At 48.1% G+C, this 21,285-nt stretch overlaps 1 protein-coding gene across 2 annotated transcripts in view; it reads left to right on the plus strand.

Annotated features, from left to right (window-relative positions):
• The first annotated feature begins 7,646 nt into the window (after positions 1-7,646).
• Positions 7,647-21,285, plus strand: part of Plcg2 (phospholipase C, gamma 2) — a 136,731-nt gene continuing 123,092 nt past the window's right edge. For both annotated transcript variants that reach the window (NM_017168.1, XM_087594329.1), the window contains 2 exon segments: positions 7,647-7,800; positions 13,193-13,431. In NM_017168.1, coding sequence (NP_058864.1) covers positions 13,239-13,431 — 193 coding nt within the window. In that variant the 5' untranslated portion in view covers positions 7,647-7,800; positions 13,193-13,238.

Raw genomic sequence — 21,285 nt, forward strand, 5'->3', positions numbered from 1 at the left:
TATAGGTATATGATGTATATGATATATGTATATGTCGTATATGTATATGATGTATATGTATATGTAATGACATATATGTATATGTAATATAATATGTATATGTAATGATGTATATGTATATGATGTGTGTATATGTATGTGTATATGTATATGATGTATATGTATATGACATACATGTATAGGTATATGATGTATATGGTATATGTATATGTATATGTCATATATGTATATGTAATGACATATATGTATATGTAATGACACATATGTATATGTAATGATATATATGTATATGATGTGTGTATATGTATGTGTATATGTATATGATGTGTGTGTATATGTATGTGTATATGTATATGATGTGTGTGTATATGTAATGATGTATATGTATATGATGTGTGTGTATATGTATGTATATATGTATATGATGTGTATGTATATGTATATGTATGTGTGTGTATGTGTATGTGTATGTATATGTATATGTATATGTACATGTATATCCATTACCTCATGATGGATAAGGACACAATCAGAACTCAGGATCAGCCTATAACTCTCAAAGGCCTGCCCTCAGTGACCCACTTCCTCTAGCCAGGCCTCACCTTTTAAAGGTTCCACAGCCTCCCCCAAACAGTGCTACCAGCTAAGGACCAAGGATCAAAATAGGAGCATGTAGGCTCCTAAGTTGCTTTTGTCAAGATATAATATCACAGCCACAGGAAAAGAAAAATAAGACATTGGGTTTATACAGTGCTGGGGACTGAACCCAGGGCTTCTTGTACGCTAGGCAAACACTCCACCAACTGAACCACACTCCCGGCCCCTCTCTTTGATTCTTAGGCACCATTGTATGTGTGTATGTGCGTATGTGCGTATATGCGTATGTGTCATGGTTCATGTGTGTAGATCAAAGGACAACTTGTGTGTGTTGTTTTTCCTATCATGTAGATCCAAGGAAGTGAATTTAGGTCAGGATTAGAGGCAAATATTTTTACCTGCCAAGTTACCTTATTTTATTATTTTTTAAAGACTTATGCATTTCTTTCTTTTTCTATGAGTTCACCACACCAGAAGAGGGCATTGGATTCCATTACAGATGGTTGTGAACTGCCATCTGCTTTCTGGGAATTGAACTCATGACCTCTAGAAGAGCAGTCAGTGCTCTTAAGTGCTAAGCCACTTCTCCAACTTCTTCTTTTTGATATTTTTAAAGAAATATTTACTTTATTTATATGAGTACACTGTAACTGTCTCCAGATACACCAGAAGAGGGCATCAGATCTCATTACAGATGGTTGTGAGCCACCATGTGGTTGCTGGGAATTGAACTCAGGACCTCTGGAAGAGCAGTCAGTGATCTCAACTGCTGAGCCATCTCTCCAGCCCCCTTCTTTTTGATTTTTTAAAGAAAGGTTCTCACACCTTTAATCCCAGCACTTGGGAGACAGAGACAGGGAGAGCTCCTTACGTTTGAGGCCAGCCTGGTCAACAAGGAGAGTTCCAGAACAGCCAGAACTACAGAGCGAGACCTTGTTTCTAACAAAACAAAATGAGGCAAGTGAACAAGCATGAAGGATCTTTGTGTATACCCCAGATGGACTTTGAACTCATCATTCTCCTGCCTCGGCTCTGGAGTGCTAGGGTTACTGGCACGTGTAAGCATGGTTGGCTAAATAGTTTTCCTTAATGGCAAACCATTGACCTTGACTTCACAGGCAGCAGCTTGCATCGTGACCCAGCAGGCCAGCGTACTGATTGCACCTACCCTCCTGTGAGGATTGCAGTGCTGTCCATCCCTAGAATCCTGTAGGAGCAGGAATAGTTCCTGGGATGCGCCCAGCCAAGGACCTCCTCACCTGACTCATCCCCCAACACAGCAGCCAATGGGAAAAAATGAGGCCTACAAAAGTCAAGAATTGGGGCTGGGGATTTAGCTCAGTGGTAGAGCGCTTACCTAGGAAGCGCAAGGCCCTGGGTTCGGTCCCCCAGCTCCGGAAAAAAAGAACCAAAAAAAAAAAAAAAAAAAAAAAGTCAAGAATTCATGTCCGGAGGAAACTCTAATCCCCTGAACTCCATAAGGCAGTCATGGGCTACAGGGGGATTGTGGGTGGTTAGACAAAAGCCAGCCAGCCTTGGGAACTTGTGAAGCCTGGTCCCCTCTACAAAAAGGAGCCTTCTGCTTATCACTGGCAGAAAGGACAACAGGCTATCCATAGTGCCCATTAGCATACCAAAGCCTGTGCTGGCCTCCGGGCTCCCTAAGTAAAGCACCTGCTGCACTTTTCAGAGTTCATGCTGGCATCCATGTTCTCACCTTAAACATCCTCTACTTTATCCTCCCGCCTCCCACCAGCTACTCTTTCTCTTTATAACCCTGCTATATTTGATATACTTTCTCTCTGGGTCCGTCTTCATTAGGTTTCACTGCTGTGAGCAGACACCATGACCAAGGCAACTCTTACAAGGACAACATGTAACTGGGGCTGGCTGACAGGCTCAGAGGTCCAGTCCATTATCATCAAGGTGGGAACATGGCAGCATCCAGGCAGGGATGGTGCAGGGGGAGCTGAGAGTTCTACCTCTTCATCTGAAGGCTGCTAGGAGAAGACTGACTTCCATGTGGTTGGAAGGAGGAGGTCTCATTGCCCACCTTACCACTGTGACACACTTCCTCCATCAAGGCCACACCCACTCCAACAAGTCCACACCTCCTAATAGTGACACTCCCTAGGCCAACCATATTCAAACTACTACTGTGTCTCTCTCCTTTTTTCTGACTCCCACTTCCTCTTACTTTTCCTCTATGCACCCCCACTCCGTTCCCCTATGTCTTTGTGTACACACAAACACACATGCACACACACACACTCATACACACACACTCATACACATACACACACTCACACACATATACTCACACACTCATATACACACACTCATACACACACACACTCACACACTCATACACACACACACTCACACACTCATATACACACACACTCATAATACTCACACACATTCACTCACACACTCATACACTCACACACACTCACACACACTCACACACACATATGTACACACTCGCTCTGCTTCTCTCAAGTCATGTTCTTTCTTTCTCTGCTCTGGACTCTTCCAGATGTCTCTGGCTGTTCTCTCTCTTCCCTTCCCTTCCCTTCCCTTCCCTTCCCTTCCCTTCCCTTCCCTTCCCTTCCCTTCCCTTCCCTTCCCTTCCCTTCTTCCCTTCCCTTCCCTTCCCTTCCCTTCCCTTCCCTTCCCTTCCCTTCCCTTCCCTTCCCTTCCCTTCCCTTCCCTTCCCTTCCCTTCTTCCCTTCCCTTCCCTTCCCTTCCCTTCCCTTCCCTTCCCTTCCCTTCCCTTCTTCCCTTCCCTTCTCTCTCTCTCTCTCTCTCTCTCTCTCTCTCTCTCTCTCCCCCCCCCCCCCCACATATCTACAATAAAAACCTTTGCTTCAACTATACCATGGAGTGGTCATGCTGTCAGTTTATGCAGGGCCTTACAGATGTGAGGACTAGAACTTGGGTTTGAAACCTAACTCAGGGCTCCCTGTTGTGTTTCCCTTTAACCTGCTCTGAGCTCACCAGATCGGGCTGTGGTGATAGCTGCTGTACCCCTAGAGCCCTGCCTGTGCTGTTTGAATGGCTGTGTCTCAGCAGGATCCCTGGCTTGAGAAACTGGAGGTTTGCAAGGAGAGACACAGAGCCAGGGGTCCTCCCTACACCGCCTCAGTTGCAGTGTCAAGAGAGCTGGACTGCCCTGCTGTAGCAGCCGCCAGGTTGGCAAACCAGTTCTGGGTGGCACTTCCTCTTCCAGAGGTCCAACGCTAAGCAACTGGGCCTCAGCCTGTCCCCAGGGGCTATGTACTTTGAACAATGCCAGGAAAGGAAACCAGACTCAAAGGCACTTGGGGTTTTTCTTTGTTGCTCTTGGTGGCGGGGATGGGGGTTTAAGATTGCAGGAGCAAGGTAAGCTTGTCATTTTGTCTGCTGTGAGGGAAAGGATGCCCGGGTTGGACAGACCCTTCCCATCTTCGATTAGCAACTGTGGCTCACTGGCGTGTTTGTGCTGGGTCAAGCACATCGCCCTTTGAATCTGTTAAATTCATAGCTCTTGTGTGACCTACCTGTCATATGGTTTCTCAGTTAAAAAAAATATGCAATGTTCCAGAGGTTCTCAACCTCTGGGTCCCAACCCCCATGGTGACCCTCCATCTCTAAAAAATATTAACACCACGATTCGTGGCAATAGGGAAATTATAGTTATGAAGTAGCAACAAAAATGATTTTATAGTTTAGGGGTCACCACAACATGAGGAACTGTATTAAAGGGTCAAAGCATTAGGATGGTTGGGGACCACCGCTCTACAGCGAGGAGAGAGGTGTGGCTTGCTTAGGTGTGGCTTACCTTGCTCCCCCATCCCCTTGTCTTTAGCGAGTTTGAGTCTTTTTTTTTTTTTTTTTCCTTTTCTTTTTTTCGGATCTGGGAACCGAACCCAGGGCCTTGCGCTTGCTAGGCAAGCGCTCTACCGCTGAGCTAAATCCCCAACCCGAGCTTGAGTCTTTTTTGCATTCATTTTTTTCATTTATTTATTTGTTTAGTCATTTATTTATTTCATAAGGCAGTCTGGGAGTGCCCTGGAGCAGCTGTGGAGGTCAGAGGACAGCTACATCGAGGCCAGTTCTCTCCTTACCACCCCGCGGGTTCCTGGAACACAGCACCAGTGGGCAGGTTCGGTGGCAAGCGCCTTTTCCCTCTGAGCCATCTCGCCCTGCCTGAATGGAAGACGGGTAAGCAAGTAAGCAAGGCTGGAAATGACTGTCCGAGGGCTTCTGTCCCCTCTCTAAGGGAAGAGGAGGATGTGAGTGAAGTCCAGGTGCTGCAGCCCAGCTTCTCTTTGATGTTCGAGATGCCCTGCTCAGCCACTGTGGAGAGGCTATAGCCTACACGTGCTCAAGATCCTCGTGAGGTTGTCTGTCAGGTAGCGGCCAGACATGTCCAATCGTGGAGTGAGAGGTGGGGAGAACAAGATGCATGCATGGTGCGTGCATGTGTTCACACCAAACAAAACCACCAAACAAACAAACAAAAACAAAAAACCAAAACCACGTGTGGTAGCTCACAACTGTAATTCCAACACCCAGGAGGCAGAGGCAGGAGGATCTTTGTGAGTTGGAGGCCAGCCTGGGCTACGCAGTGAGTTTCAGGTTGACCAGTGCTAGTCTCAAACAAACACAAATACAATCCCAATATTGTACAAACACAATATTATCCCAAAGATAATATAACCCGAAGTTCTTTTAAAAAAAAAAAACCCCAAAACACCAAAGTGTCCTAGAGTCATTATTTCTGAGAAGAGGCCCATGATTCAGGTGTTTGATGTCGTCATGATCTCTTTCATGAACAGTTAAGTGTGAGCTGGGCATGGTGGCTCATTCTGTTAGCCTCAGCACTAGGGAGGCAGAGGCAGGCAGATTTCTGTGAGTTCAAGGCCAGCCTGGGCTACATCTTGAGCTGCAAGTTAGCCAGGACTACATAAGGAGACCCGTGTCGGAAGGGACCCGTGTCGGAAGGGACCCGTGTCGGAAGGGACCCGTGTCGGAAGGGACCCGTGTCGGAAGGGACCCGTGTCGGAAGGGACCCGTGTCGGAAGGGACCCGTGTCGGAAGGGATGCATATTCACGGCGGTGATTGATGACTAGAACAAAGCCAGTGGGGACCCAGACCTGTTCAACGTTCATGTAGGTCAAGAGCTGCTGTCACTGAGCCACTCAGAGTGAAACCAAGGCCCTGTAAGGGACAGCTGTAAGGTGGCTCTCAGCCTGAGGCTGGTAGAGTGCTTGCCTGCACGCAAGACACCTACCTGGGTTCCATCCCCGCACAATGTAAACAGGGAGCAGTGAGTTAGAGGCAGGAGGATCAGAAGGTTGTCCCTCTTAGAGGTTTGAGGTAGCCTGGGCTACATAAAGTCTTTGTTGTTGTTGCTGTTGTTTGCTTAAGTATTTACTTATTTTTCATTCAAAACAGGATTTCTCTGTGTGGCTCTGGCTGCCTTGGAAGTCCCTCTGTAGACCAGGCTGGCCTTGAACTCAAGAGATTCACCTGCCACTGTCTCCTGAGTGCTGGGATTAAAGGTGTGCACCAGTACACCCAGCAGAAGTCAAGTCTTTTTTTTTTTTTTAAATGTTTATTTATTTATTATTGTATACGAGTACACTATAGCTGTCAGACACCAGAAGAGGGCATCGGACCCCATTACAGATGGTTGTGAGCCACCATGTGGTTGCTGGAAATTGAACTCAGGACCTCTGGAAGAGCAGTCAGTGCTCTTAACCGCTGAGCCATCTCTCTAGCCCAAGTGTCTGTCTGTCTGTCTGTCTGTCTCTCTCTCTCTCTCTCACTCTCTCTTTCTTTGGACAGGGTTTCTCTGTGTGGCTTTGCCTGCCCTGGAATTGTCCTAGTACTGGCCTTAGATTCACAGAGATCTGCCTACCTTGACCTCCTGAATGCTGGGATTACCAGCCAGAAATCAAATCCTAAAGGTGTAAATGTGTGTGTGTGTGTGTGTGTGTGTGTGTGTGTGTGTTGGGGGGAGGGGGATGAAGAATGGAGAGATAGATTAGCAGTTAAGAACTATATTACTGGGGTTGGGGATTTAGCTCAGTGGTAGAGCGTTTGCCTAGCAAGTGCAAGGCCCTGGGTTCAGTCCCCAGCTCCAAAAAAAAAAAAAAAAAAAAAAAAAAAAAAAAAAAAAAAAGAAAGAAAAAGAACTATATTACTCCCACAGAGAATGTGAGTTCAGTTCCCAGCAACTCCTGGCTACCTTTATTCACAGCAATGAATTCACACACGAACACACACATATACACATACTTTAAAAATAATACTAAAAATTTATTTTTGGACATAGGTGTCACCATATAGCCCTGGATAGCTCTGAACTAACTCGTAGATATCATTCTGCCTCCCAAGTGTTGAGACTAAAGCAAAAAGTACATTTTTTCCCTCAGAAAAAAAGCAACTAGTTTTAAAGAACACATTCTTCTAATTTAAAAGTTACTCTTTGAAACAAACTTTTGGGGGCTGGAGAGATGGCTCAGCAGTTAAAAGCGCTGACTGCTCTTTCAGAAGTCCTGAGTTCCTAGCACCCACATGGTGGCTCACAACCATCTGTAATGGGATTGGATGCCCTCTTCTGGTGTGTCTGAGGACAGCAACGGTTTACGCACACGCATTAAGTAAATAAACAAATCTTAAAAACAACCAAACTTTTGGGCAAGTCACTGTTTTGCAGAAAGGGAAACTGAGGCTGGAGCATTTAAGGTAGGAAGAAATGTACTACTAAATTCAGCTCTGTCAATCCCGAGTGGGTGAAGATAGTCAATGCTTGCTTGGTATCTGTATGCAGTAGGCGCCTATAAACTCTGACATCTTGGGAAATTTCTGTTCACCTGACTAAGCGATCGAAGCCAGGCAGGTAGTACTGGGGCTGCCTCGGTTTCCTCCTAGTTGGGCAAGGCATGACTCGGGGCTTGCGCTTTTGGGATGCTCTGACAGATCGGGACCCGCCTCGGGACAGGGCGGCGCGATGAGGGGGGCGGCCCCCGAGGAGTCACGTGGCGCGGCCGCCTCCAAAGCAGAAGTAAGAGCGCGGCTGAGCAAGACGTGCCCTGCCGGACTGCCTGGGACCCAGGCGGTTGCTGCACGAGGGACCCCTGAGTCCCCCCCACCCGTGGCTGGCAGGCCCAGGGATTGTGCGGGTGGCTGTGCTCCGGTGGTACCGCCAGGTAAGTGACCCAGAGGGATGGAGCCCCCCGGGAACCTGCCGGTGTGCGGGAAGCCTAGAGTTGGCACCGCGTCGGGCGGGGACTGCGATGGAGCACAGCGGGTGCGGGCAGGGCTGGGGTGCGCGATCCGGGCAGGTGGCCGGGTGTGCCCTGGGGGACCCTGCTTAGGGACAGCCAGGCCCGGCCCAGTCGCTGGCCACTTCCTCCCCCAGGGCTGGCGCCACCTCTCCAGGGTGTGCAGTGGCCAACTAGGGTTTGAATGAGAGACGCGGCTCCGGGTGCTGGGGTGGCCGGAGCGTCCGCCTTCAACTCTCGCCACTGTGAGTCCTGCGCGAGGGGCGCGTCCCTGCTTGTGGGACAGCCTTAACCCCTTGATTTTGAACTTGGGACAGGACTTCCCAGTAGTACACAGGTGGCTCCAGGGTGGGGCTGAGCAGCTCTTTCTCCACACGCGATTCTGGGACCCGCCCCTCCCGCAATTCGACTCAGAAATGGGTTTTTCTGTTCAGTTTGGGAATCTCAAAGGGGTCATTTGCCCCACGGGGAGCCAGAATTCGAAAGGAAAGTGGGCTGTATACTGACCTAGGAGGTTGATGCCTGGAGAGTCAGGGGCAGGCCCTTTCGGTACCCAGATCTCGAACTAATGAGAGGCTGGCCGGGCTAGGGGACGACACGCCCTGGAAACAGGTGGCCTCCTCTCTGAGACCTAAATATGAATTTCAGTTCCATTTCTGTGACACAGCACACAGCGAGGAGCCCCTCTGAGTTCGGGTTTCTCTCTTGGGCCCCTGTACTAACTAGCCCAGAGCCTGTTTTCCGGGGCATGAAAGACACTCCCCCGCAGTTCCTGACCCCGGTGGCAAAGGCCCTTCCTGGTGGGCACAGGTCATGGCCTCGGCTTTTGCTTCTGCGGGACTCTTACAGGATGTTGGGGTCGGGACTAACCTAACCCTAGGCTGTTACCCATTTTGCACGGTTGTGAGCCGCAGTGTAGCAGTCCCTGGGGATTTTGGTTGTGGATTTTATCGATGCTTAAAATTACTGGGTGCTGTGGCCTCCCAGGCAAGGTGGGGATGTATGTGGGTCCTCTGCAGGAGCCCCAGCGGGGACCCCTTTGCACCTCCTGGGCGGAGTTGGTAGGAAGTTACTGGTGGGAAAACTTCTGTAAATATTTAATTTAAAAAATGGGCAACCCTCTCCCTGTCCTACTCCTCCCCTCCCACAAAGGGCTTTTCCGTTTCAGCTAACATAAAATGCATCCATCCAAGGTGTCTTTGCCTATCCTCTCTCAGTGACCCCTCTAGATTTACAAGCAACATTTTCCGATACTTATAATTTTTTAAAAATATATTGCAATAACACTTATACTTATAACTCATTGATTTGTGGGTTTCTTTTTATCAAAATAGCTCACCCATCTCCCAAGATCAAATTGTTTATAATGATTTATAAATTCACCCGTTTTCCTAGCTCCTGCACATTTTAAGTGTTTTTTATTATTTTTGAGGCAGTCTCATGTATTCAGGTTGGCTTTGAACTTTTGATCTTCCTGTGTGTGTCCACCTCCCAAGTGCTGGGATGACTGTATGTACCAGTACTCTTGGCCTGTAGGGGATAACCCCCCCAACCCCACTTCCCAGAGAGGAGGAGCCCCAGTGTTTCTGGTTTTATGGTCCTGTGAGCATGTTTCCGGATGTCTCGCTTTGCACATGAGTGCTTGCTGGATCAACTTTGTATTTTAGAGATGGTTACAAGTACCCTTAAAAGAAAAAAGTCAACCCTGTTTTCACTTCCATGTGTACAGGTGTGCACTGCTTGGTTCTTTGATCGGACCTCCCCATGCTTTAGGCTGGGTGTCCAATGAACCCCAGTATCCCCTGGTGCAGTGGGAAGGTTCAGCTGGGCCAAAGTCTAGTGGATTCTTTCGTGGGTTTTTGGCTGAAATCCAGCACCGACCCACATGTGCCGAGAGTGTTCAAGAGACGGACAGTCCTGTTTCCTGTTTTGGGGTTCACTATGTGTGAGAAGTTGGTTTCCAAGTGTGAAGGACATAGAAACGTGAAAAAGGGAGTTTCTCCTCACCCTCACCGCCAGCCATGTTTGTGCTGACTTCGTGAGTTGATCAGGTTGCCCATAGAAGGGGTTTGGGGGCGGTGGGAGTCCAGGCTAACTCGTTAGTTTGGAAAGAACAAAACAGGAACAAAGAGGAAGTTATCCTGATAGCTAGGGCCCTGCTCTGGAAATGCAGTCATCTGGAGACCTTCTTGTCTTGGGCATCGAAGCTTGGAACTCGACCTGAGCAGCTGCCATCTGGTGTCCCGACCAGAATCTGTTTCCAGTGTGGTGGTGCTTCAGGGCTCGGGATCTTACTGGGGGAAACCTTTCCTGGGCACCTGGCATTGGGGAACAGTGGGGATGCCTGGATGGGGCATTCTGTTAAGGGCAGAACTGTGGGACGGGGACCCGGGTCTTCCACTGTATAAGCTTTGAGACCTTGGACAAGCCAGTCTCCCTATTCACTCTTCAGAGAGCCAATCAGTTTTGTTGGCATACGGCCAAATACTGTCAGAATTCTAAATTACAAAAAGCAGGCACTGAAGTATCAGACTCATATGACTGTCCGTCTGCATGTGTGACCTTGGTCATGTAATTTCCTCCTCTCTGGATGGATTTTGATTTTTTTTTTTTTTGGTTCTTTTTTTTTTCGGAGCTGGGGACCGAACCCAGGGCCTTGCGCTTCCTAGGCAAGCACTCTACCACTGAGCTAAATCCCCAACCCCGGATTTTGGTTTTTAAAACTGAAGGCTTTCTTCCCTCTTTCCCCAGTGCTGGGAATTGAACTCAGGATTTGACTCTTGATGGGGGGGCAAGAGGCTGAGGCAACCCTCCTGCCTCAGCCCCTCAAGTGCCAGGATTATAGCTGCGTGCCCTGTTGTGTGTTTTATCAGCAGGGCTCTAGTATAACGTGGATGACCTTGGACTTCTGTTTCTCTTGCTCCCATCTCCCTTGTGTTGGGCGTATAGACTTTGACCCCCAAACTCTCTTTCTGTGGCGCCAAGAATCAAACCCAGGGTTTCATACATGCTAGGCAAGCTCTCTATCTACCTGAGCCACATCCCTGGCCACCTCATCATTTTACAAGATGGAATTCAGAAGCCTTCCTTCCTCAGATGTTTTCATTGAGCCCTTTAGGCCTCAGGTGAGGGGGGAGGGCAGGGGGAAGGGGTGGGAGGAGAGGGCAGCATTACACCGGACTCTGCACTGCTGTCTCCCCACCTGCTTCCCAAGCAGGGAACAGGTGTTGAGAATGTCTCCCATAGCCAGCACTCCCACAGAGGCACCTCTCTGCCATGGTGACTTAGCTGAAGGAAAGAGCAAAGGGCAAGGTCTGAGCCTCTCCCTGCTCACTGGTATTTGCATCCTAGCTCCCAGTCCAATCAGCGCGTTGATACTCAGAGCCCCGCCCACCTGGCTGATGGACAGATGAGCCCTGGGTTAGCATCCATTAGTCAGCTCTTAGATCCTGAAATAGAACCGTCCACACGCCAGGGTAAATTGTACCCATTTTGCAAGTGACAAGGTTGAGGTTCAGAGCGATTAACCTGGAGATTCAGCAGGTTGGAGGCCGGATGGTCCTAGTCCAGGGCCTGCCTCTCATTTCCTGTTCTCTGGCTTGGGATAGCTCTCTGGTGCTGCCTGGTAATCTTGGTAGACATAATAACAACTGTGGGACCTCACAGGAGGAGCTGAGGTCACACAGTTCCCCTGAGCACCCTCTTAGTTCATTAAAAAAAAAGCATTTACTTACTTCTTAGTATTTATTATATATTGTATGTATACAGTACAAATATGCATTGTTGTATATGCAATATAATTAATTTTATTATCTATTTATGTACATTGATGTTTTTGCTTTTGCCTATGTCTGTGTGAGTTTGCCAGATTCCCCCAGAACTGGAGTTAAACAGTACAGTTGTGAGCTGCTATGTGGGTGCTGGGAATTGAACCTGGGTCCTCTGGAAGAGCAGCCCGGTGCTTAGTCTCCAGCCCCTTAGTTGATTTTTTTTTTCAAAAAAATATTTTTAAAAAACGTATATGAGTATTTTCCTGCATGTGTGTGCGTGTGTCCTGTGTGTGTCTGGTGCCTGTGGAGGTCAGAAGAGGGTGTCAGACCCCCTGGAGCTGGAGTTTGGTGGTTGCTTGTAAGCTGCCTGACGTGGAGGTGAGAACTAAATCCTGATTCCCCTGCAAGAGCAACAAGTGCTCTTAACTGCTGAGCCATCTCTCCACTCAACTCTTTCTCTATTATTTTTTTTTCTGAGATACTATCTTGTGTAGCCCAGGGTAGCCCATAACTTAATATGTAGCTGAGGCTGACCCTGAGTTGATATTCTTGCAACCTGCTTTCTTCACTGCAGCTGGGGCCTGGGACGATAGGTTATCTCGTTTAGGCTTAACAAAATCTTTATGAAGTAGGTAATGTTACCTACCTTTCTTTGCATGGCTGGAAATGAGGTCTAAAGGGCGTGGTGTCTCTGGTACAGGTGCACCTAGCTTCGCATCCGGCAGGCTCAGGGGGCTATAGATAGGGCTTTGAGCTGAGGAGTGATGAGACTGGGTTTGCATTCTAAAATGCTGCCAGCCACCGGCTGGGAATCTCAGGGGCTCAGGGTAAGAAGCAGGGCCCGGTAGAGCGCTCCTCGGAGAAGCCAGGGAGACGGAAGGATGTTTGGATTCTGAATTTGCCGATTGTTTTGGGGATATGAGAAAGTCCAGACAATGACTGGGACACTTAAGTACTGCCTGCCTGCAGGAGTGCGCTGCGCCTGAGAGAGACCCTCTGCATTGCTGAAGACGGGAGGTTAGGAAGGGCCAGAAGTTTCTCCTTGAGGAGGGATGGAACGGAAGCAGAGGTGTGGAGAAACCACTGTCAGCAGGATTTGTTGGGGGAATCCTAGGTCTCGACGTTCTCTAACTTTTTGATCTCATTGTTATGCAGAGGAACCAGTTGCTCTCATTTTGTTAATGGATGGTTGGGTTCCAACAGGTTAGGTGCGGGCTGGAGAGAGTCCTGAGCCTCGGGGTACCGAACTGCTTTGGTTATTCAAATTTGGACAAGAAGAGAGGGTGGAGATTTGGTTATTCAAAGTCTGTCTAACGGTGGGGGGTCAAGGAGGCCAATAGCCCCCCTCCCTTTCTCCACCCAGACTTTATTTAAACCTGCGCCTTCCACCTGTGCTCTCTAAGTGGCCAAGGGCTCTCAGCGATAGGACCTTCACCTATGACTCAGGCATGAGACAGGGTCTCGGCTCCTGATACTGACGCCCCATTCACTCAGCCACCTCGGTTAATTAAAACCAATCCACTCTTTTATCCCACCTGCCCCTGCAGCCTCCGGATTTCTCCTGCTTCTTCCCTCTCCCTGGAGCGGCTGACAATGACCACCATGGTCAACGTGGACACCCTTCCAGAATATGAGAAGAGTCAGATCAAGAGAGCCCTGGAGCTAGGGACGGTGATGACCGTATTCAGTGCCCGCAAATCCACCCCAGAGCGGAGGACAGTACAGATGATCATGGAGACCCGGCAGGTGGCATGGAGCAAGACAGCAGATAAGATCGAAGGCTTCTGTAAGTATTTGCTGGGCAGGGCAGAGGGGGTCCATCTGCCCTGCGCACCAGAATAGCACATGTTGATCCGCAGGCTTTATTTACATGTTACATCTGTCAGGATGAATGTTGATTTATTCATTTTTTTGAACGATTTTTTAAACAAATGTTGAATTAGTTCATTTTTTTAAACGATTTATTTATTTTATGTATATGAATACAATGTAACTGTCTTCAGACGCATCAGAAGAGGACATCATATCCCATTACAGATGGTTGTGAGCCACCGTGTGGTTGCTAGAAATTGAACTCAGGACCTCTGGAAGAGTAGCCAGTGCTCTTAACCGCTGAGCCGTCTCTCAGGCCCTGTTTGGTTCCACTTTGTATGGGTGGGGGTGGGGTAAGGTTGAGAGCAGGTGGGGGAAGTTGATCCAGGGAAGTTCTTGTGAAACGACAGCAACCCCAGTTGGTCAACTTGGCCCTGATATTGAAACAGCAGCAGGGGTCATCTGGTCCTCAAGGTAGCAGAGCTGTCAGGCTTCTGAAGGGCTCACTGGCTGTGGAGCCTGGGGAGGCTGGAAGCTTGGTAGCCACAAGCCTAAAGATTTATTTATTTTGTTGCAAACGGCAGCAGCAAGGAGCTCTTACCTTGATGCCTGAAGGTACAGGGAAGAAAAAAAAATCATTGTTTGCAGTCTTCAGATAGAATTCTGGTCCTGTGCCTTCTCTTGTCACCTTAGACCGGCCTGTTGGCTCAGTTCTGGGACTTTCTGAGGAGATTGTAGTAAATAGAGTTTTTAGTTGCAGATGCCTGCTTTAATTTTGTTTCTTATTTAATTAGTGTGTTTGTTTAAAATCTATCTATCTATCTATCTATCTATCTATCTATCTATCTATCTATCTATCTATTCATTTTTGGTGTGCACGTGTGGGTGCATGCATGCTCACAGCATTTGTATGAGGGTAAGGGGACCACTTGTGGAAGTTGGCTCTCTCCTAAATGTGGGTTCTGGGGACAGAACTCAGGTTATCTGGTTTGGCAGCAAGCGCCTTCACCCACTGAGGGATCTTTGCCCGTCCTCTTTGTTTTAGAAGGGTCTCATGTAGCTCAGGCTAGCCCGAAACTTGGAACATAGCTGAGGATGGCTTTCGACTTACTATCTTCCTGCTTTTAGCTCTCAGAGCTGGGATGAGAGGTGTGTACCAGAACTGTATGTATGTATGTATGACTGTATGTATGACTGTATGTATGACTGTATGTATGTATGTATGTATGTATGTATGTATGTATGTATTTTCATGCTGTGCCAGGAACAGAACCCAGAGCTTGTGCATGATGAACAAGCACTCTGCCAAAGGAGCTAGGTCCCCAGGTCCCTGTTGAAGAGTTCACGTGATTTTTCTTCATGGTCACTTCTTTCTTTGTGTGTTCACGTGTTATGGCATGTATGTACAGGTCAGAGGACAACTTATAGGAGTTGATTCTTTCCTCTTACCATGTGGGTCCTGGGAATCAAACTTAAGTCATCTGGCTTGGTGGCAAGTGCCTTCACCCACGGAGCCATCTTGGCAGCCCCCTGAGTAGCTTTTCATTGAAAAATTATAATGAAAAACTTTTGGGATAGCAGGGCTAGGAGCTGAGGCAGGAGGATTGTGGGTTCAATGGCTACCTAGTGAGACCTTGCCTTTAAAATGAAGTACTGTTAGAAGCTGGGGAACTAACTCACAAGGGCCTTTCACCTCTGACCTTTCACCCATATCCTACGGAAGCTCTGACCTAACTTGTTCTCTGTATAAACACCATGACCAAAATGGCAAATAGGGGAGGAAAAGATTTATTTCAGTTTACAGGTCGCAGCCCAGCTTTGAAGAAAGCCGGGCAGGAACTCAAAGCAGAAATGAAGAGACACCAGGCTAGAAGGCTGCTTACTGATTTGCCTTGCTCTCTCTGGCTTGTTCAGCTAGCATTCCTAGGGATGACACCGCCCATGGTGGGCTGGGCCCTCCTATATCCATTAGCAATCAAGAAAATGTCACACAGGGCCACCGGACAATCGGATAGAGGCAATTACTCTTCCCAGGTGACTCTGGGTTGAGGAAGTTTTACAGCTAAGGATGACAAACTCCTTAGTAGTTTATTTAGTCTCCTGGTAATAGTCTACGTCCATGTGATAGGTGTGTTTTAAATACTTTTGTATAAGTTCTGCTCCTTGGTTTCTTTTCACCTGATCTGCCTCTTGCTTTCATGGGCCTGGCCACACTGTAACAGTTTAACCCAGAATGGGACATGTGCTGTTCCCAGGCATTTGTCACTACTGCAGCAATGGGTTTTCACAGTCTTCTTAAAAAGGAGGTCATGGTTTTATTGAAACGAGATTGACTTAGCATCCAGTTTACGGTTTAAAGAGACAATGCAAAGTCGCGTGTGGTAACTCAAACCTCTGGAGGCTGAGGCAGGAGGATTAGAGGATTATGGGTTGAAAAGAATCCTGAGCCAGGTTTAGCAGCACACATCTTTAATCCCAGCACTCGGGAGGCAGAGGCAGGTGGATCTCTGTGAGTTCGAGGCTAGCCTTTCTATATAGAGAATTCCAGGACAGCAGGGTTATGTAGAAAGACCCTAGAGAGAGGGAGGGAAAGAGGGAGGGAGAGAGGGAGAGAAAGAGGGAGGGAAGGAGAGAAGGAGAAAGGGAGAGAGGGAGGGAGGGAGAGGAAGAGGGAGGGAAGGAGAGAAGGAGAAAGGGAGAGAGGGAGGGAGGGAGGGAGAGAGAGAGAGAAAGAGAGAGAGAGAGGGAAGGAGGGAGGGAGGGAGGGAGGGAGGGAGGGAGGGAGGGAGGGAGGCAAAGGCCGAGTTACATAAAAGTCAGGCATGGTGGCAGACACCTGTAGTCTCAGAGCTGGGGAGGGATACAGGAAGGTCCTTAGAGCTTGTTTGTCAGCCAGTCTAATGCCAATCGGTGAGGTGCAGGTTCAGTGAGGAACCATGACTCAGAATATAAGGTAGAGAGCAGTGAGGAGACACCAGCACCAGTCATGGCCATCCACTTACAAGTGCAAAGGGGCAACATGGTGGTTTGCATATTTAAACATGTGTTAGCTCACCATGGTGAATTCTGGGACATTTTCAATGAGTGGCCCTGTCCCACTGACCCCCTTCCTCTGTCTCTCTACCCCCCCACCCCCAGCCCTGAACCTATTTTTTGTTTCCACAAATGCCGTTTGTAGAATGTTGTGTTGTGGCCATTTCATGGACAGGGAATCCCACTTGTTCATGGCCTTTGTACGTTTCCCTCTGCTTCGTGTCTTAAGATTTTTCCACATTTTAGTGTGAAACAGAATCTGGTTCCTTTAGATATTTAGGTAGTATTGTACAGTAGGGCTTATTAGACATAAAATTAGACTGTTCATCTGCTGATTTTAGGTCACTGGTCTGTTTTCAGTCTCTCATCTATTTGAGGAGCTTGGCTCTGAGCATTTGTCTACAGGATTTTTTACTTTTAAAGATTTATTTTGTTTATTTAAAAATGCTAAATTTATCCATGTATGTGTGTGTGTACCTGTGTGAGTTTATGCACACGTGTGTCCAGGTGCCCAATAGCACCTCGAGGGTCACCTGATGTGGGTGCTAGGAATTGAACCTAGATCTTCTGCAAGAGCAGTGAGTGCTTTTAACCACAGAGAGAGCCTTTTCTCTGTTCCTGGTGTAGAGGTTTTGGTGTAGGTCCCCCCGCCGCCCCCCCCCCCGTGAAATTCAGGAGTCATATGCTTGTGTGGGGGGATTCAGTCCTTGCTTTGTTTCTGCATGCAAGTTGTGAGTGCCTGAGGTCAGGGTACAGTGTGTTTTCACCTTACAGGGGGCAGGGGTTGGTGTCACTCAGCAAAAGAAGCAACTTTACTTTGCACTTGAGCCATGAAGTCTGTCCCACACCTTCCCCCACACAGCCATAGGCTTCTTCTGTACTTGTCCATTCAGTGGTCGATTTGAGTGACTCTGCATAGCTTGTAATAAAATATTTTAGGAAACAATTCATTTTTACAATCTTTCTCTGTTTCTGTCTGTCTCTCTCTCTCTTTGTGTGTGTGTGTGTGTGTGTGTATAAGCGTGTGTGTCTGTGTGTATGAGTGTGTGTGTCTGTGTGTATGAGTGTATATGTCTGTGTGTGTGAGTGTATGAGTGCGTGTGAATGTCTGAGTGTGTGTCTGTTTGTCTCTGTGTGTGTGAATGTGTGTGTATCTGTGTGTATGAGTGTGTGTCTGTATGTGTGAGTGTGTGTGAATGTCTGTGTGTGTGAATGTGTGTGTGAGTGTGTGTCTGTATTTCTCTGTGTGTGTGTGAATGTGTGTGTGTGTGAATGTGTGTGTGAGTGTGTATCTGTGTGTGTGAGTGTGTGTGAATATGTGAGTGTGTATCTGTGTGTGTGTGAGAGAGAGAGAGAGAGAGAGAGAGAGAGAGAGAGAGAGAGAGAGAGACATAACATGTACTGCCTCTTTCCCTTTCAACCTACCTCAGTTTGGAGGTAGCTTCAAGCCAAGCTCTGTCTGGTACTGGAGCTGTGGCGGTTGCTAAATTAGATGCAAATCTTCTGGAGCCCACAGTGTCCTGCTGGAGACCAGCAGGTTCCTTGACATCTGCTAGCTTGGCCTTTCTGTGTTTGCGTTGCTTTTCCTGCAGATGGGAACAGTACTGGTTGCCACTGAATTATTGGTGGTGGAGGAGGTGGTAGAAGAGACTCTGGTGGTAAGGACGATGGTGTCAGTTGTGATGGCATTGGTATTGGTGACAATAGTGATAGGGATGATGTTGGTGAGAGACGTCTAGTGTTCACTGCTTGCTGGTCCCTGAGAAAACATATCCTGTATGAGAGAGATTATGAAATCAGTCTTCATGGTGATTGAACAGTAGGAATCACTTCGATTATGTATGAGGAGATTAAGTCCTGGGGGACCTGGTGACATGTCACACAGTGCAAGAGTAGGCTGGAGGTCTTGAATCTTCCTGCTGTGCATTGCCACTGCCTTTGTCCCTAGCTCAAGCATGCTTTCATTTTGCATGCAGAGTAAGAGTTTCCAGGTGGGACCCAGAGTGGTGATCTCAGGCCACAATCCTTGTGTGCAGAAGCCACTCTGTTGAGTGCCTGATGTGTGGGGAGACTGGATGGAGGAGGAGGGGGAACCTGGACCAAGTGTGCAGATGGGCTGTTGAGCAAGGGGAGAAAGTGATATTTTCACGTATCCTGCTTCATCCTGAAGTCCATCGTTGGGTGTTGGACTGGTCAGGTTTATGTCAACTTGACAAAAGCTAGAGTCATTGGACAGAAGGAAACCTCAACTGAGAAAATTACTAAGATTGGGCCGTAACATGGCTATTGGTTGCTTCCCTCAAACTGATAGCGAGGCCCAGTTGCTGAAGACAACGCCTACATAACTCACTGGGAGTGGAGAAATGGAACTGGTGCCTCTCCAGAATCTTCCCAGACTCTACTGGTTACTAAGTAGTGTTTGTGGTACTGGAAGGGAAGAAAGGCAAACATCAACGCAGTCAACGAGTCCTTTCATCTACCATGGTTATCTGCCTAAAAGATACACGGGCGCAGTAGCGGCACAAAAGTCGTGGGTGTAACCAACCAACATCTGACTGGATTTAAATTCACTTCCTGAGATGGAACCCATGCCTGATAACTGTTTGGGTGGCTAAGAACCTGAGATTAGATAGACCACAGACCTCGGGTAAAACAAAACGCTACTGTTCTGTTAAAGGAATGGAGCACAAAATGACCACCCGCTTTTTTTTTTTTTTTTTTTTTTTTTTTACAAGTCTGTTTGTTTTGTCTTCTTCTGTTTTGTTTGTTTGCTTGTTTTTTGAGACCGGGTTTCTCTGTGTCGTTCTGACTGTCCTGAAACTCACTCTGTAGACCAGGCTGGCATTAAACTCAGGAGAGATTCACCTGCCTCCCCCCTCCCCCTGTCCCCCACCCAGTGCTGGGGTTAAAGGCATGTGCTTTTTATGTTAGTTAATTATTATTGCTTGTTTGTTTTCTAATAAAAGAGAAAGAAAAAAATGTGGATTTGGGTGGGTGGGTGGATAGGATCTGGGAGTAGTTGCTGGAGGGGAAAGAAACTGTTATCAGAATATGATGTATGGAAAAATATACTTAAAAAACAAATGAAATTGAAAACAATAAAAGATTAGGCTGTAAGCAAGCATTTTCTTAATTAGTGATTGATGGGGGAGGGCCCAGCCCATTATAGGCGGTGTCACCACCTGGGATCCAGGCGCTGTGAGAAGAGAATGAACAGAGTTGGGGATTTAGCTCAGTGGTAGAGCACTTGCCTAGCAAGCACAAGGCTCTGGGTTTGGTCCCCAGCTCCGGGAAAAAAAAAAAAGAAGAGAAGAGAATGTAAGCAGCATCCCTCCACGGCCTCTGTGTCAGCTTCTGCCCCCACGCTCCTGCACTGCTTGAGTTCCTCCCTTGGCTTTCCCTAACAGACTGTGATTCAGGATAGGACAAAACACCCCTTTCCCACCTAAGCTGCTTTCCTCTTGTTAACTCTTTCAGACACAGAAGAAACTGCAGAGCACCTGGGAGGTAGAATCTGGAAGCTTCCTTTCTAGAATAACCTCCCTTTTTGTGCCTGCTGGGCCTCTCTGGGGTGCCCTTCTGCAGTTGGTGTTTTGGTTTTGGTGGTGCCCTGGGTTATGCTGACAATGGGAACTTGTTTGGCCTTGAGTCCTGGGGACTTTCTTCTATCCTAAGTAACGATCACCGTTTGCCATCGAGCAAATACTCAAAGAGGACCTGGGCTTCGACACGATGCCTGGTACTTGTCCTAGGGGTTCAAACCAGACAAGACAGTGATGATCCCTAAAGACCCAAGAAACTCTCACCAGGGCTTGGAGCTTGCCACACAGGCAGGCTGGCTGGTCCATGAGGTCTGGGGCTCTTCCCTCCCTTTGCCTCCTATTGCTGGGATTGCAAATGCACGCCGGGACACAGACATTTGTATGCAGGTAGCAGGGATTGGGCTTGGGTCCTCATGCTCCAAATGGTAGCCTTTGGTGAATCCTTTTGGGGACCACTTGTCCCCACCACCTGTCTACGCTGAGTGTGAACAGGGGTTGCAGCCCAGAGACAACAGAGCCCTGTGCCTCTGCGAATGAAACTAGATGTCCTGGTGCCAACTGCTCTGCTTGTGGGCCGTGCTGGGGCTCAGGGCCATGCCTTACTCTGCAGTGTGGGCTTGGCGGGGAAGAGACAGTGTGTTTGGAGGGGAGAGTGCAACCCCCACCAGTTTATCTACACAATAAACCAACCAGGAAAAGAACCTGCATGTATCCTTGATTCCCTGAATGAATCAGTATCTGGGTTTCAGAGACAGACAGTGACTCTTGAGCTGTGGCTCTTCTCCCACGCAATGTGATTCTGTTTCGGCCTCCCCTCCCCCTTCTCTCCCTCCTCTTTTCTTCCCTCCCTCTCCGAGTCTTCCGGCACCATGAACTAACTACCGAGTCTTCCTCGGTAGTTAGTTCATGGTGCCGCTAAACCGGTAGAGCTCATCCTGCTTCTACTCCCCGGATGCTGGGATTACAGGCTTGTGCCACCATGCACAGCTTCTGGAACTTCCGTTTCTTATTGGTATTGCCAGGAGAGCATGTTTGTCCCCCAGGTGTCATGGGAATGATTTTGCGAATGTTTGTAACAGAGCAGATGGAGGGTTCTCCCAGGTGGGTGGCTAAAACACCGGGTCACTAGCAGGTGCCGGTGCGTGAGATGTGGAGCCGGCCCCGGGTGTAGCTTACACGTGTTGGTAGGGTCTGCTCCCTGCTGTTCTGTGGCCAAGCTGAGGGTCTTGCCAGAGTAGGCCTAGGACGTGGGG

Source organism: Rattus norvegicus, chromosome 19, assembly GCF_021556685.1.
Source record: "Rattus norvegicus strain SHRSP/BbbUtx chromosome 19, alternate assembly SHRSP_T2T, whole genome shotgun sequence".
Taxonomy (NCBI): domain Eukaryota; kingdom Metazoa; phylum Chordata; class Mammalia; order Rodentia; family Muridae; genus Rattus; species Rattus norvegicus.